At 41.2% G+C, this 15,096-nt stretch overlaps 1 protein-coding gene and 1 long non-coding RNA gene across 5 annotated transcripts in view; one reads left to right on the top strand and one right to left on the bottom strand.

Annotated features, from left to right (window-relative positions):
* LOC120097923 (uncharacterized) overlaps positions 1 to 2,389 on the top strand; it is a 29,897-nt gene extending 27,508 nt beyond the window's left edge. For all 4 annotated transcript variants that reach the window (XR_010059189.1, XR_010059187.1, XR_010059188.1 and 1 more), the window contains one exon: positions 774 to 2,389. This is a non-coding gene — a long non-coding RNA (uncharacterized LOC120097923). The remainder of the gene's footprint in view (positions 1 to 773) is intronic.
* Positions 1 to 15,011, bottom strand: part of Pgbd1 (piggyBac transposable element derived 1) — a 34,097-nt gene extending 19,086 nt beyond the window's left edge. Inside the window, 2 exon segments of the mRNA XM_039096421.2 lie at positions 11,141 to 11,289; positions 13,421 to 15,011. Coding sequence (XP_038952349.1) covers positions 11,141 to 11,222 — 82 coding nt within the window. The 5' untranslated portion in view covers positions 11,223 to 11,289; positions 13,421 to 15,011.
* Positions 15,012 to 15,096: the final 85 nt, after the last annotated feature.

Below are 15,096 nucleotides of genomic sequence, written 5' to 3'. Positions count from 1 at the left end.
TCTTTCAACACCACGGAGAGTGAATGCAGGCATATATTTTAGAAGTTATTAAGGTTAAAGAAAAATCTGTGGCTCCGGGTAGAGAGCTTAACAGATTGAGATATTTTGGGCTAAAGTCCTGGTTTGATGTGCTGCTTATTGATACTGGAATTGATAAAAGGTATTTGGTTTGTTTTATGAATTACACTGCTAAAGGCCATATGGCTCGTTGATGCTGGCTAGCGAGGGTTTGTGGTTACTTTTGATATATACCACAACAGGAAGCTCGAATTCTCTTAACGTGGGCTCCACGGGAACTTTGGGATAATTTCCTGATATCACAGAGTACAAAAGCCTATCATGCTCATTGTTTAGCTTACTTCCTTTTTTAAAAAACTGTTTAATATTCGTGATGGGTGTGACTTTGAGTTTTATGATTATATTATTACTCTGGGAGAGAGTGCAAGATACAAGCTTTTCTGGTTTCAGACTAAGGAACACAATATTTTGGGAGAAAGATTTTGTCTTTGTGTTTTTAAAACCTGTGATTAGGGGGCTGGGGATTTAGCTCAGTGGTAGAGCGCTTACCTAGGAAGCGCAAGGCCCTGGGTTCGGTCCCCAGCTCCGAAAAAAAGAACAAAAAACAAAAACAAACAAACAAAAAAAACCTGTGATTAGGCTCTGGAAACCTCACAAAGTCATACTGATCAGATTTGATAGAGATAGACTGCCTGAAAAATTTATTCAGGAGAATCAAACAAAAAGATATCTTCTTTCTAAACTTTTGTCTTCAGAGTTGTATTTTACAGAATGTGCCTACTTGGAATCCTGGTCTCAAGGACTTTCAGCTGGGTCCAGTCAGGACACATCCTGCTACAGCATTTGCTTCATTCTTCCTACCCCCTACCCCTAAGGATAACTCAACGCCCATGTACAGCTTGAAGAAGTTATGGAGGAGTCGTCACCCCAATTCCCTGGACTTTGGGGGGGCTGAAAATGGTTATTCTAAACTAGTTTTTATGAGGAATTAAAAATTAGTTGTAATTTAACAGGGAGGAATTAGCTAGATTGAATTGTACAGTCATAATCTCATTTGGTAACTAAGCTGAAATCATATCTTTGCTTTGGTATAGAATTTATTTGTCAAAAGAGTTTAAAAGTACAAGGTTTAGAGCCTGTCCTTCTATTGTTGTCATTACAAACTTCTGAGTTGCTTACACCTGTGAGTTAAGATTCAAATAGCAAAGTCATGGCTCTGAGTTTGTGACAGTACTTTCAAGATAAAATTTAGGATATGGAGACAACAGTCCAGATTGTCTTATATAGGGAGATGCTTTTCAAAAACGTCAGAAATCCACAAAATTTGAGATTTAAGGTTATTTATCTTTTGTTGAGACATATCTGCTCCTAAAAGTTACCCTTTGGTGGATTTAATGAAGAATGTGAACATCTCTACCTCCAGGTGAGGCAATACTTTGTGGCTAGGCAGCCACTACACAAAACTGTTTCATCTGCAGACTAATACTGTCCAGAAAAGGACAAATTATGCAGAATAGTTGACTGATAAACTCTGCCAAGACAGAGTGATCAGCCCTTCAGAATCTGCATTTCAAGAGTCTGTCAGTTGATTTTGGGCCAGAAGGCTAAAGACTTGTGCTCACATGTTGCTAACAGGGGACTGTGCTAGTGGAGATTTGTCTCTACAACCTCTCAGTTCTGGAAGCCGTGTTAGGCTTCCTTTGTGTGTAGATATTTGGTCATTCCCAGATTTCTGACGGGGTTGAAGATGTTAAATAGCCTATCAGGCTGTTTAACTCTAAATATACATATTTTATTGGATAGTTATCAGATAGTATACAAGCTAGCCAAGATATAGATTTTAAGCCTTTCTTAAGCTGGAATGGAATGTTCTGTTTAACTGATATAGTAATGGACTGGGTGTTGAGTATATTGTATGCTTTATAAATTGTAAAATGGTAATTGTACTCAATATATAAGTGAAAAGGCTTTTTAACTGGGCAAAAAGGGTGAAATGTTTGCCCTGAAGTTACTGTATTTTGATGCTAATTCCACTGCCCCAAGGACAGTTGCCTAGTCACGTACTCAGGACTCAGGTACAGTACAGGTGAGGGGCAGGTACAGGATAGAAGGAGGCCTGTCATTGGAGGAGAAGGAAGGATGGGCTGGAGAGAAGTTTGAAGGAAGAGGAGGAAACTAAGGGAGAGAGGAGGAGAAGAGGAGACGGAGAGAGGGGAGAAGCCATGGCAGGTGATGTTAAGATTCTGCTCTGTGAAAAATGCTATGTTCAGAATTATAGACAGTGTTGAAAAATACAACACTACTTTATGTTTATATCTGAAATGTATACAATGTACATGAGAATAAAGTTGACTATTGACTGAAAAAAAAAGATTCTGCTCTGTGTATTTACAGGTTGTTATTAATGTTCTCAAGGGATGGATAGTACCGGGCTTTGTATGTTTAAGTGGGCAATTATATCTTACCAATTGGATCTAAAAAAGAAAGAAAAAGAGATGACATGACTGGGAAGGGTGCAAACTGGCAAGGTCTATGATAGGTCTGCAGTAGAAGCCAGGATGAAGATACAACAACCTGTAGCCAAGGAGGGTTGGGGTTAAACATCGGAAGAGAAACACAAGTGGAATCAGCCACAGTCTGTCCTTATTACACTCATGACCTCCTGCTGAGCTGAGTTCCCATAGAGCCTCTTCTGAACCAAATGGCATGACTCTTCTGAAGCAAAGGCCTGGCCTGTTCCTTCCCTGGTTTTTACCAGAGGCTAAAAGAAAAAGAAAAATGGATGAAGAGCTAAAGGTGATGTGGTTGTTGACAAGAATGTTCATAAGTGAATGCTTGATCATAACAAAGTGGAACTACCTGAGAGGAATTAACTAGTGGCTCTCAACCTTTCTAAGGCTATGATATGGCCATTTAATAGTTTATCGTGCTGTGGTGACTCCCAAAGTTATTTTTATTGCTATGTCCTAACTGCAACTTGGCTACTGTTATGTTCATGCTGTAAATATTTTTGAGATAGAGGATGTCAGAAGGGTCATGATCCAGAGGTTGAGAACCAATGAATTAGGAGATTGGAGTACATGTAGCCTTGTTGGAGGAAGTCCAGATATAGAACTCTCAGCTACTTCTTCAGTACCATGTCTGCCTACATGTCATCATGCCCCACCATGATAACAATAGACTGTCCTCTAAAACTGTAAGCAAGTCCCAATTAAATGCTTTCTTTTAAAAGCAAAAAGTTGCTGTGGTAATGGTGTCTCTTCATAGCAACAGAACACTAAGAGAGAAGTTGGTATCAGGGAGCTCAGGGTATTGCTATGATAGGCCTAACCATGCTGTGTTGGTGGAATATAGACTTTGGATTGGGAAGGCAGTTGAGTGCTTTAAGCAGGGCTTAATAGTTATACTACTAGGAACATGGAAGGTAGTAGTGCTAAGAGAAATTTAGGTTATGATGACCGAGCTCAAGACATTTCAGAAGAGAAGATATTAGTGTCTGATATTTCTTATGATACTTTGGTGAAGACTGTGCTCATGTCTACTTTCTGCTCATGTTTAAAAAAAAAAATGCCGGAGGCATTGTCAGAGAGCTTTCACAACAGTCTAGTGTTGACTGTTGTGTGGCTGTTAGCAATCACTCTTGTGTAGATCTGTTAAAAAAAAAAAAGAGCAAACTGGCAAAGAAAAATACAGGATGTATACTTTGAAAAGAAAAGGATGTATAATGGAGCTAACCCCAGTACCCAAGAAGAAAAAAAAATTAAAGAAAAGCCTTATCTTAAAGGGAGTGGTGGCTTCAGGGTAAAACCCCACCCAACTAAGCTTCCAACTTGTGAAAAGGAATCAAAGAAAAGCGCAAGCAGGAAACCATTGAAAGCAAAAAGCTGGTGGATATGTATTTGAACAAGGGGCCACATGGTTCTGCTTTTAGAGTCAAGGATTCAAGAAGAGGGTTAGGGAATCTTCCTCTGTGACTAAGGACAACAGTTGAGGCCAGGTATTTGTCAGGGGTGTCCCTGTACCATAGCCCAGAAAGGTCATTGCATGAAACCTGGATTTCATTGGAGACCCCAAAATGTTGGAGATGTCAGAGCTGAGGGATACCTGTCAAGAAGAGCTGCAGAGTGGGTGTGGAGGGGGGGGGTTGCAGTCAATGAAGTTGAAAGGAGTTGGAGATCTAAAGAGCACTTTGACATCATACACAGAAATGCAGCTTGGAGTTTGCCTTGATGGTTTCCAGTCCTGTTTTGGTCCAGTATTTTCTCACTATGCTCCTTTTCCTCTCCTTTAGAATGGTAATGTGTATTCTGTGCCATTGGAAGCTGGAAGTATGTGATCTGACCTTCAATTTTGGTTTTCTAATGGTTACAGTTAAGAGATTGTCTTGTGTCTCAGAGGAGACTTCGAACTTTGGACTTTTAAATTATATTGAGACTATTATAGATTGTGTGGATTTTTAAAGTTGGACTGAAAGAAGTTTTTGTATTATGTTATGGCTACAAGCCTATAGGGGCCAGGGAATGGAATGTGTTGGTTTGAATCCTCCACAGGCTCATAGATTTGAATGGTTGGTCATTGACACTACTTGGGAAGGTTTGGGAGATGGGTCCCTGTTGAAGTAGGTGTGGTCTTATTGGAGGAAGTGTGTCACTAGGGGTGAACTTTAGAGTTTCAGTAGCCCAAGCCAGTCCCAGAGTCTCTTTCTGCTCTCTGCAGTTCCAGATGTAAACTCTCAACTACTTCCCCAGCATTATGTCTGTCTGTGTGCATTGTGTCTTTCTGTGTCTGCTATGCTCCCTGACATGATGACAATAAACTAAACCTCTGAAACTCTAAGCAATCCCAACTAAATGTTTTCCTTTGTAGGAGCTGCCATGGCCATGGTGTCTCTTTACAGCAATAGAACACAGACGAAGATGATATTAAAGATGAACATTGTAAACCTGTAGTGCCAGCCACTCTGGGGATGAGCCACTTATGTTGAGCACTGGCACATTCCACTGCCATTCGGGGCTGAGCAAACACTGGGTCCCTGACAGTGACAGCCCACACAACAGCAACACTGTCCCACCTGGTACAGGGCTTTGGAGTGTCCTGCTAGAGTAACCCCGCACCAATATACAGGTCTACTGCATCTGTAATGGGATGTCTGAGACTGTTATGAAATAATACCAAAACAAAGAAAATAACTTAAGACTGCTATCTAGAAGAAAAGCTTGCAAAGAGTAAAGACATTGTCACAAACATGGACTTGACACAACTGTTTCGTTCAATATGATCCTGCTGTGGTTGAAGACATAACATCAAAGATGAAACAAGGAGTTCTGAGGCTCTTTCTAATAGATTTGGATCTCTGGTAAATGTAGGGAGTTGCAAATTTTTCATTCATAAATATTATTTAAAATATTGCATTATCTATATTATTTTAAAATTATATTATAATAATTATTTTGGTGGTTGCTTATAGTTCTTCCTCTTTATTTGATACTGTCTCCAAAGGTCTACCATGTGGCTTTTCATTAACCTCATGACTTTTGTTTCATGTTCTTATTTATACTCTTCCCCTTGCTTGAAAAGGGAACACTAAGTATCCAGTCCTTCCCAGACTGGATGTAGACTCTGATAGGTCTAGTGAGTTTCAAGATGGAGTAATTTCTGTTTATCTCATCACTACCCATCCCGAAGGGCACACAGACTATCCTGGTACTATACAGCTTCCCTCTTTTATTTCTTTTAAAAATTACTTCTTTTGGGGTTGGGGATTTAGCTCAGTGGTAGAGCACTTGCCTAGCAAGCGCAAGGCCCTGGGTTCGGTCCCAGCTCCAAAAAAAAAAAAAAAAAAAAAAAAAGAAAAAGAAAAAAATTACTTCTTTTACCTTTTGAGATGTTATAATCTTACCATATTCTGTCCCTTTCCTTCCTCCAAACTGTCTCATATACCTCCTTTCTCTCATTTAAATTTATGAACTAGTTTTTCATTAATTGTTTTCACATGCATATGTGTATATATCTACATACATATGCATTCCTAAATATAACCTGCTTAGTCTGTATAATGTTACTTTCTGTATGTCTTTCAACCCTGACCATTGATATTGGCAAGCTTTCCTTAAGAAGCATTACCTCTTTTTACTGTCTCCTTCCCCTTTATCAACATATCATTTGCCTAGAAATCTATATTGGTTTCTTTAGTCTCTTGTAGCAGGGCACAAGACAGGTTTAAAAAATATATATTCCCTCACTGTTCTGGAGTCTAGAAATCTAAAATCAAAATCAAGGAATCAGCAGATGCCATCCGGGCCATGCTCTCTTGGAAAACCTTAGGAGAGCATCTTCCTTCCTTCTTTTCTTAGCTTCAGGATGTTATCAATAATCCTTGTGTTTTAGCTACTTATAGAAGTTACATATTATCACTGGCTCTGTCATCCCAGGCATCCTCCCTGTGTATCTACAACCTTTACATAAAGACATTAGTCATAGGGTTTAGGCTCATTTAACATGGTATGACTGCCTCTTAACTTCATTATATCTCCAATGAGATCATTTTCAAGTCAGGCCATTTTCATGGGATCCTACAATTAGGACTTACCATATCTTTTGAGGGGACAAAATTCAACTCATATGTTAGCCCAGCTTCAGTTAAATTTTGGTTTGTTTGGTCTTTTATAATTTGATTCAATATTAGCATTTATATTCTGTGCATACACACCTGTATGCTCTGACTTTCTTGGACTTCTATATTATTCCTTCTTAATTTCAATCATTGATTATACATTGGTGCAAAGTCTAACTACTTTGTCATTTCCTCACATATAATATCAAAACATTTACAGTCTGTAATAAATATTTTAAAAAATACATATCACTTTTTTATATCCATGTTATATTACATTTATAGCAATTGGGTTATATTTGAAGTATGTATAAGTAGGTTGTATTTACAGACAGGTAAACTTGTTGATAACAATATGAGGTATGAGGTCCGATGTGATTAACAAGAAGTCATAGAAAAGCAGAGAAGACAATATCATAAAAACAATGCCTTGAGAGAACAAATGGAACAAAAGACTTACATGGGAAAGAATCACTACATCTATCTCGCTTTGTGCCTCTTTCTTACAGGATATGACCATGTAAAGCATGCTGCTCTAGAACTTGCAGTGACCCTCCTGCCTCCACTTCCCAAGTGCAGGAATTATAGATGCACGCCATGAAGCCTGGCTGAATGGAGAGTTTTATACCACCCTTTTTGCCCCTAAACCTTGAGATCTGAATGTGCCTCTAAGACATGGCACAAAATAAGACTGAAGCCATCAGCACAGGGTCTTTGGATGATGAACATATATGGTTTGTGATAGTCTGAGACAAAGAGAACATGAAGCCACCTCCTTAAAGGCTTTCAGGCTGAGAGAGTGGGCGAAGAGAAAGGAGACAAACAGGTCAAGGGAAGGGAGGATCACCACCAAGTTCCCATAAACCTGGACGGCAGCTCACCTAGAGTCTAGGTGAATTAGACTCAGGCACTGCTGCACTATCTCTGGAACTTTCCTCCTGGAGACAGGTTACTCCATGAGGAACACATCCTATAAAGAGAGAAGGCTTTTGTGAGACACCATTGCCTTGGGGAGTTCCCTGTGTTTGGATCCACTCTTCCAAGTCTTCTGTTTTTAAAGCATCTAAACCAAGACATTCTGAAGCGTGGCTGTTGCTCACTCACAAAACGGAGTAGGAGCGAGAGATTTGGCAGTGTACTTTACTCACATATGTAAGTCAAACTCATCAATAAGAAAGAAGGGAAGAAGAAGCTGCTATTGCATGCTGCCTTTGGTCAATCCTCACACAAGACCTGTTCTTGTGGTATAAATCAAACATGTAGTAGACTCAGAGGCCTACATTTTAGAGCTAGCTCTGAGTCTGTTGGTATTGGGCAAATCATTTAAACTGACTTTGGTTCTCCTATTAGTTGAAGTTGTTGAGTAAGAACATGTTATAAACATGGGCTGGTGAGATGGCTCAGTGGTTAAAAGTACTTGCTACCAAGTCTCAGAACCTGATTTTGATCTCTGGGATCTACGTGGTGGAAGGTGAGAATTGATCCCCATAATTTCCCCTTTGGCCTATCCACACTTGCCAAGGAATGTGCACAAACACTCCCCCGACCCCAAGAATTCACAAATGAATTCAGTTTTGTAATTTTGTATAACTTTTAAAAATTGCTTAGACATGGAAATTGACAAAACCATAGAATTTGCATCTGTCAAAACCATAATCTTTTTTATAGATTTATTTATTTATTATATATAAGTACACTGTAGCTCTCTTCAAACACACCAGAAGAGGGCATCAGATGGTTGTGAGCCACCATGTGGTTGCTAAGATTTGAAACTCAGGACCTCTGGAAGAGCAGTCTGTGCTCTTAACCACTGAGCTATCTCTCCAGCCCTCTTATAGTTATAAAAGGAGTAAGCAATGGATATTTAATGAATAGCATGGTAGCTAACATGAAGAACAAATTCTATGCTTGAGTATCATATATTATTATTAACATATCAAAAGAATGTCTCAGTATGTTGCCCAGGCTGGTCTTGAAGTTCTGGGCATCAGCTAGCTTTTGTAGTATATGGATATAAACCCAGCACTTAGAAGGTGGCAACAGAAGAGGTAAGAGTTCAAGGTCATTCTTGACTACATAGTGAGCTTGAGGCTCACACAGGCTACATGAGACCCTTTCTTACTGTCGCCACCCTCTTCCCAGAAAAGGTGGGAATAAAGCTCAGTTGGTAGAGTGCTCTCTAGCATATACAAAGCCCTGGGTTTGATTACCAGCACAGTATAAAAAATATATAACAGAGGGGGCAGGAAGATGGCTCAGTGGGTAAAGGTACTTGCTGCCAAACCCATGAACCTGAATTTGATTCCCAGAACTCACATAGTGGAAGGAAAGAATTGAATCCTGAAATTTGTCTTCTGATCTTCATACTCATGCCATGGCTCCTGTGAGCATGCAAACACACACGTACATGGTGGTGTATATCTCTAATCCCAGCACTTGAGAGGTAGGTGAATTGTTAGCTCAAGTCCATCGTGGTCTACATAGTGAGTTCCAAGCCAGCCATCACTACATAATGAGACCCTGACTCAAAAAATAAATAAACAACCCCCCCAACCAAAACAATACCAACAGTAATTGCAACTTATGTACAGGCACACACGCACGCGCGCGCGCACACACACACACACACACACACACACACACACGCACACACACACTAAATAAATGTAGATGAAATTTTAATGTACAGATGATCTGTTTTAGAACAAATGAAAAACAACAAAAATAAAATGAAGCAAAACAAAACAAAAACCAAGAAAGAAACCCTGGGTTCCAGTGACCTCTCCCAGCTCCTGTGGGACTATGGGCATGAGTTTCTATTTTATGTGTCACTAATTTCATACTCAAAATTGTTAAGTATATCTCAAAATAGTTTGTTTTTAAACCGTTTTATTTTTTATTTGTGTGTCTGTGTGTGTTCGTACACAAGCACACAGCCTTGCACATAAAGGTCACACAGAGCATGCACATAGCACAATTTGCAAGGGTCGGTTCTCTTCTACCTTGTGGACCAACTTAGGTTGCCAGGCTGAGAGACAAGCATGTCCTCTGTGCCATCTCTTCAGCACTTAAATATTTTACACACACACACACACACACACACGAGGACGGGTATAAATACCTTAATTACTTTGCATGCAAAAACCAAGAAGACCTTGTGGCTGGAGACAATCACAGCTCCTGCCAGGGTCCTCAGCAAACTCATTCTCTAGCCCTCACCTCTTGCATTCTGGGGAGCTGTGGAGGTTCATTTGTGCAGGGAGTGACCCCAGGCTGCAGGAACTGGAGACTCTGGTACTCCATAGAGGCTCCTTGATACTCTGTCACCACTAAGTGCATGTCCTGTTCCTGACCACAGAAAGTAGCCTAGAGACAAAAGATTCCCTTTGAAAAAGTACCCTGGTGGGAGCCAGAGATTTCCATAAGGGAGAAAGCACAGAATAAGTTCATCTATCCTCTAAAGGAGGAGCAAGAAGTGACACACATTCATATTAGCGCTGAAACTCACGCAGACAGGTCCTCCTCAGTATCTGGGGACTCAGAAGTCGAGGCAGGAAAGACAGAGAAAGGACCTATCCCCAGAAACACAATGACAGCGTGCCTGAGCTATCAGTAAAAATGTAATGAGACCTAGGGTCTGTACATTATCTCAAAATGTTGCCGACAGATTACAGAACAACTACAAAGGCTAAAACGATTCTCTAGAGAAAAAAGTCTGAAGAGCACTAGCATAAACTGTGAGTTAAAGACAAAATCATCCCCATGTGCCTCCTGAGAGGACCGATGAGAGGACACACTGCCTTCCATGGTAGACATTTAGCCAGAGTGTCCAACTCAGTTATCATACTAAGATTGTAAAAGCATGTCCTTGTTCTTCATAAATATATACTGAAGTACTGGGAGGTAAAGGGACATATTTACATTATTTGTCATCTGGTTCCAGGGGGCGGGGGGAGAAGTCTGCAAATTGTGCATATCTATGCACAAAAAATGAAATTTGGTTTGTACAGGAATATGGATAAGGGTACGTGGGGCACATCACGAAACCAGTGTTATCAAGAGCTAAATCTAGGTGAAGAGGATACCGTTTTGGTGGCCCCTCTCTAAATTCTGAATTACTTCAGAATGAGAGGGTAAGCATTAACAGATACACATTCCTACCCCAATACCCTTCCTATACTAGCTCGCACATTATTCTCCCTCCTGCTGCCCTGGGTCTCCATGTTCCCAGGCTAGATTCTCCAGTAATGTCGCTGCCTCATCACCTCTCTGCAGAGGATATGTTTGTATCTAGGCTTGGAGTTCTTTGGGTAGGATGATCAGGAATTGCTCCAGTACCAGCAACTCCAGGATCTGTTCTTTGTATGGGTTTCTGGCCTCAGCCATTGATGGCAGAGTTCCCAAAGCTGAGCCAGGGCTTCCCGGGGCCCAGGAGCCTCCTGGTAACAGAACTGCGAAATCGCAGGCCGTGAAGTTCCTGAGCATGCACCTTGCCTTCCTGTGAATTACCTGGCTGCTTCCAGGTGGGATCTTCCACCTTCACTGTCACAAGGCTGCCTTCAGGAGGAGAACCCGGCAAAACTTCATACATGTTGAACTTAGAAGCTGGTTCGGCTGTCTGAAGTCTGTGCTTCAGAAATGTATTTGTAAATGAACATCTACAGTATAAGAATTGAACAGAAAGTTAAAGTCAACTATGAAACATATTTTTATTTTTGTCTCCACTATGCTGTGCTCAAAGGCTAACCTTATGTATCAAAATCATGTTCTGAACACTAAGGGACTTGAGCCCAGAGGTAAGGGATATAACATGAGAGAAGAAAGGCTAACTAAGGCATGGTGCTGCATGCTTAAAAATCCTAGCATGCAGGAACAGATGCTAGCTAATGTGACTACATAGCAACTTCAAGGTCAGGCTTGGGTTAAATAAAGAGATTCTGTCTCAGTGATACTGAAAACAGCAAAATCTTCCAACTAAAGCAAGCAAACAAGCAAACAAAACAAAACCCAGAATGTTTGAATGTATTACACCTATGCTAGAGAGGAGGGATGTTTGACATTTGGAGAAGCCAGAGACCCATCTTGGCAGAAACACAGTGCAATTCAAAGGTCCATGCAGACCTGGTGTTGTTCTTCCACAATTTCCCATCAACAAATGACTTCTGTAGTGAGATCTTGCCATACCTCCCATAATTACTGTCTCAAATCTATGTTGGCCTGACTTGCTTTGATAAACTGAGTCTAATAGACATGACACCGAAAGAGGAAGTGCCCCTGCAGCTTTTAGGACACTGTCATAAGACAACCATTCTGTGAGGAAACTCAAGCTGGTCATGTAAAGGTCTCTTGGAATCAAGCCTCCTAGGCTAAACCCTAGCTGGGTCCAGAGCCTATATAATTTATATGCTAAATACAGCTATATGAGCAACCCCAAGTAGGACCCACAGTGGAACTGGCCAGTCAATCTGTAGGACCCTAACACACATTATTAGGGTTTTATTTTTATCCTTATAGAACAACGGATACCTGAAACAGTGGAGGCTCAGCAGGTCCCTTCTTACCCTCATCCCCCTTTCTCCTGTGATCTCAATCTCAGCACATCTGTTTCAAGGACATCTGCACACTTTTCTGGCTCCAAGTTTCCCTTCGACTCCAGGCCCACATTTTCCAGTGCCAGCAGGATGCCTCCACCTCACATCTCTCCTGCACTATCATTTCCACACATCTTGAAAGGAAGTCAGGATCATCTCACAGTGGGGTCCCTTATGTATTTCTCCACTCCTATTGAGGTCAAACCACTTTCCATGCAGTTAGGCTTAACATCAAGTCCCATATGGTCACTGAGTTCAGCTAATTATTCCTATGAATTATCTCTGAAGCTATCCCTTCCTTCCCATTTCCTTAGTTACCATGTTTACCCACTATTGCAATAGCTTTGTTTCTTATATCATCGATGTGCATTTCCTAAGGCACAATTTTAATCTTACTTCAATCAATTAGCACAAATCTCCTGTGTTAGTGTGAAATACATCTGTTTTCTTGCTTATAACTCCTAAAATCCTTTGGATGGGATAAGCTGTAAGTTAAATTGATAACCACCGAACAATTATTAACTAGGCCTATATAATAACATCTCTATCAAAATCCAAAAGGCAGGGTTTGTAGAGCTTCCACAGTTGTAGAATGATGCCTCCACAGAGGGCATAGAAGCACCATATCCCTTAATCTTAAACACAAGGACACCTTCTGCTTCACCTGTAACCTTTGCGGTATGCTTTATAATACATCAGCAAATGTTTCCTGAGTTCTGTGAGTTCTGAGCTCTGGGAGCAGTAAATCCCTGGTTTCCAGCCAATGGGTCAGAAGCATAGGTAAAATAAGCTAGAATTTATTTCAATTGATGTTGAAGTGGGAACCTGTTTTGTGTCTTGTATATAGAAGCCTCAACATATAGGAACCAGACATCTATACCCAATTAGAGAGTTGCAAATGGTCTTCAGAGAGGAAACATTGCTTGTTTGCTGGTGAGAACAAACCTCTACCATCTTTTGAGGTCAGGCGCGCGCGCACACACACACACACACACACACACACACACACACACACACACACACACACACACCCATCAGACCACAAGTTTTAGAAGCTTCTTCTTGGGCTAACTTCAAATTCCCAGAATCCAATTTTACCTGCGTCTTCCGTTTAGTTCACCACCAAGTATACTAAGCGCCTAATTATTTTCCACGTGTAAAGTTAATCCTACAATAAAAGAAGTTACTTTCTACCTACCAGAAAAACATGGGCTTCCCAATTCCTCGAATTCACTACAGGGTGACAGTTTTCCTTCCCACTTTGTTTTGGTCCATCCTTTTAATGTAAATTCCCGCTGACATATGACCTGCTCTGTACGTGCATAATCTTTTGTGGCCACCCTCAAACCTAATATACGAATGGGAAAACTGAGCCACACAGGTGGTAACCGGGTGTGCACCGGACTTCGTTCTCCAGCATTTATTGCAGATCACTGCATAGCCACTCCTGCTCCTGATAGACCTCTACATAGACTCTAGAATTGCAGCACACTCTGGTACCCCAAAAGACCAGTACACTTTTTGACGAATGTAATAGATGTACCTGTGGTGCATTAGCCAGGGTTCTAACGTGCCCAGATCTACGCTAAGACTATATGCCAGCGCCCAGCAGCGTAGCTGTGTCTATTAGCTACTTAAAAGTTTAGGGAATGTGGGCTACGAGGATGTGCAGCTCATGAAAAAAGCTGCTAAAAAGGAGCCAAGAGGTCAGAGCGCCACAGCCGGGCGTTACTTGCTGTTAGTCTCCGAGCAGAGACATGCAGCTCGGCTGGAAGGGGCCCAAAGGGATGAAGGATAGGGGGCACTTCCTGTAGACGGAGCTGGAGACCCAACGGCAACTTCCGGTTGTCGCTGTAGGAGCCTGGTGACAGTCTCTGGTGCACCGGTGGAGCGAGGTCGTGATTTTCCTGCCCCGCACCTCTCCTGGTAGTTTGAAGAGATCAAACACGCGCACATTTACGTAAAACATTTCAACAACAACAACAAACCATGGTATGTACCTGAGGGAGAGTTCTTACTTGACACACTTACTGGGTTCAGTCCCCAGCACCATGAGAAAAAAACTTTCCTAGACTGACATCCATAAAGACAAAGTTGAGTTGGCCTTTACAGGGTCTTGTGCAGTCAGTCAGATGGGTAAATAGCCAACAAAGCCCCAAGGTGAACATACAAGTTTTATATGCGTGCGAAAATCCAGGTAGCATCAATTCAAGAGTTAACCATATTTACATTTACTTCCTACATACTCGAATGGGAGATCATATGACAACCTGGAGTTGGTTCTCTCTTGCTATGTGGGTCCCAAGGATTGAACTCAGGTTGTCAGGCCTGGGCCAAGCACCCTTACTGGCGATCCACCTACACAACCTTTATATAGATGTTTTCTCAGGACATTTTGGGAACGTTTTGTTCAGTGAGAATAGCTTTTTGAAGTACTTATGGAAATTAAAAATGTAAATTTTCACTTTATTTATTTGACTAAAACAGCAGACTTCTTTTTCCATAGCAGCTTAAAAATATATTGTTCTGTATGTTTATGAGAGTCCACATGTGCATGTGGGTGCAGAGGTCAGAGGTCGATGCCAGAGGCGTCTCTCTGTAACTCTTCACCTTATTTTTTTAGACAAGGTTTCTTATTAATCTTGGGGCTCATTGATGCAGCTACAATGGGATTCCCCACCCCAGGGGGATTATAGCTGTGCATTACCAGCTCTACCATTTTACATGGCTATGGGAATCTGAAGTCAGGTTCACGTGCTTGTGTCATAGCCATTTTGTCAACTGAGCCTCTCCCAGTCCCATAGGCATAGGTTATAGACATCCCAACAGTGGTATTCCACTGTATAGGATACAATAATTTACTTAACTCTCCTC

Source organism: Rattus norvegicus, chromosome 17 (assembly GCF_036323735.1).
Source record: "Rattus norvegicus strain BN/NHsdMcwi chromosome 17, GRCr8, whole genome shotgun sequence".
Classification (NCBI taxonomy): domain Eukaryota; kingdom Metazoa; phylum Chordata; class Mammalia; order Rodentia; family Muridae; genus Rattus; species Rattus norvegicus.
The sequence above is the reverse complement of the archived record's forward strand: the minus strand, read 5'-3'. Positions and strand labels throughout refer to the sequence as shown.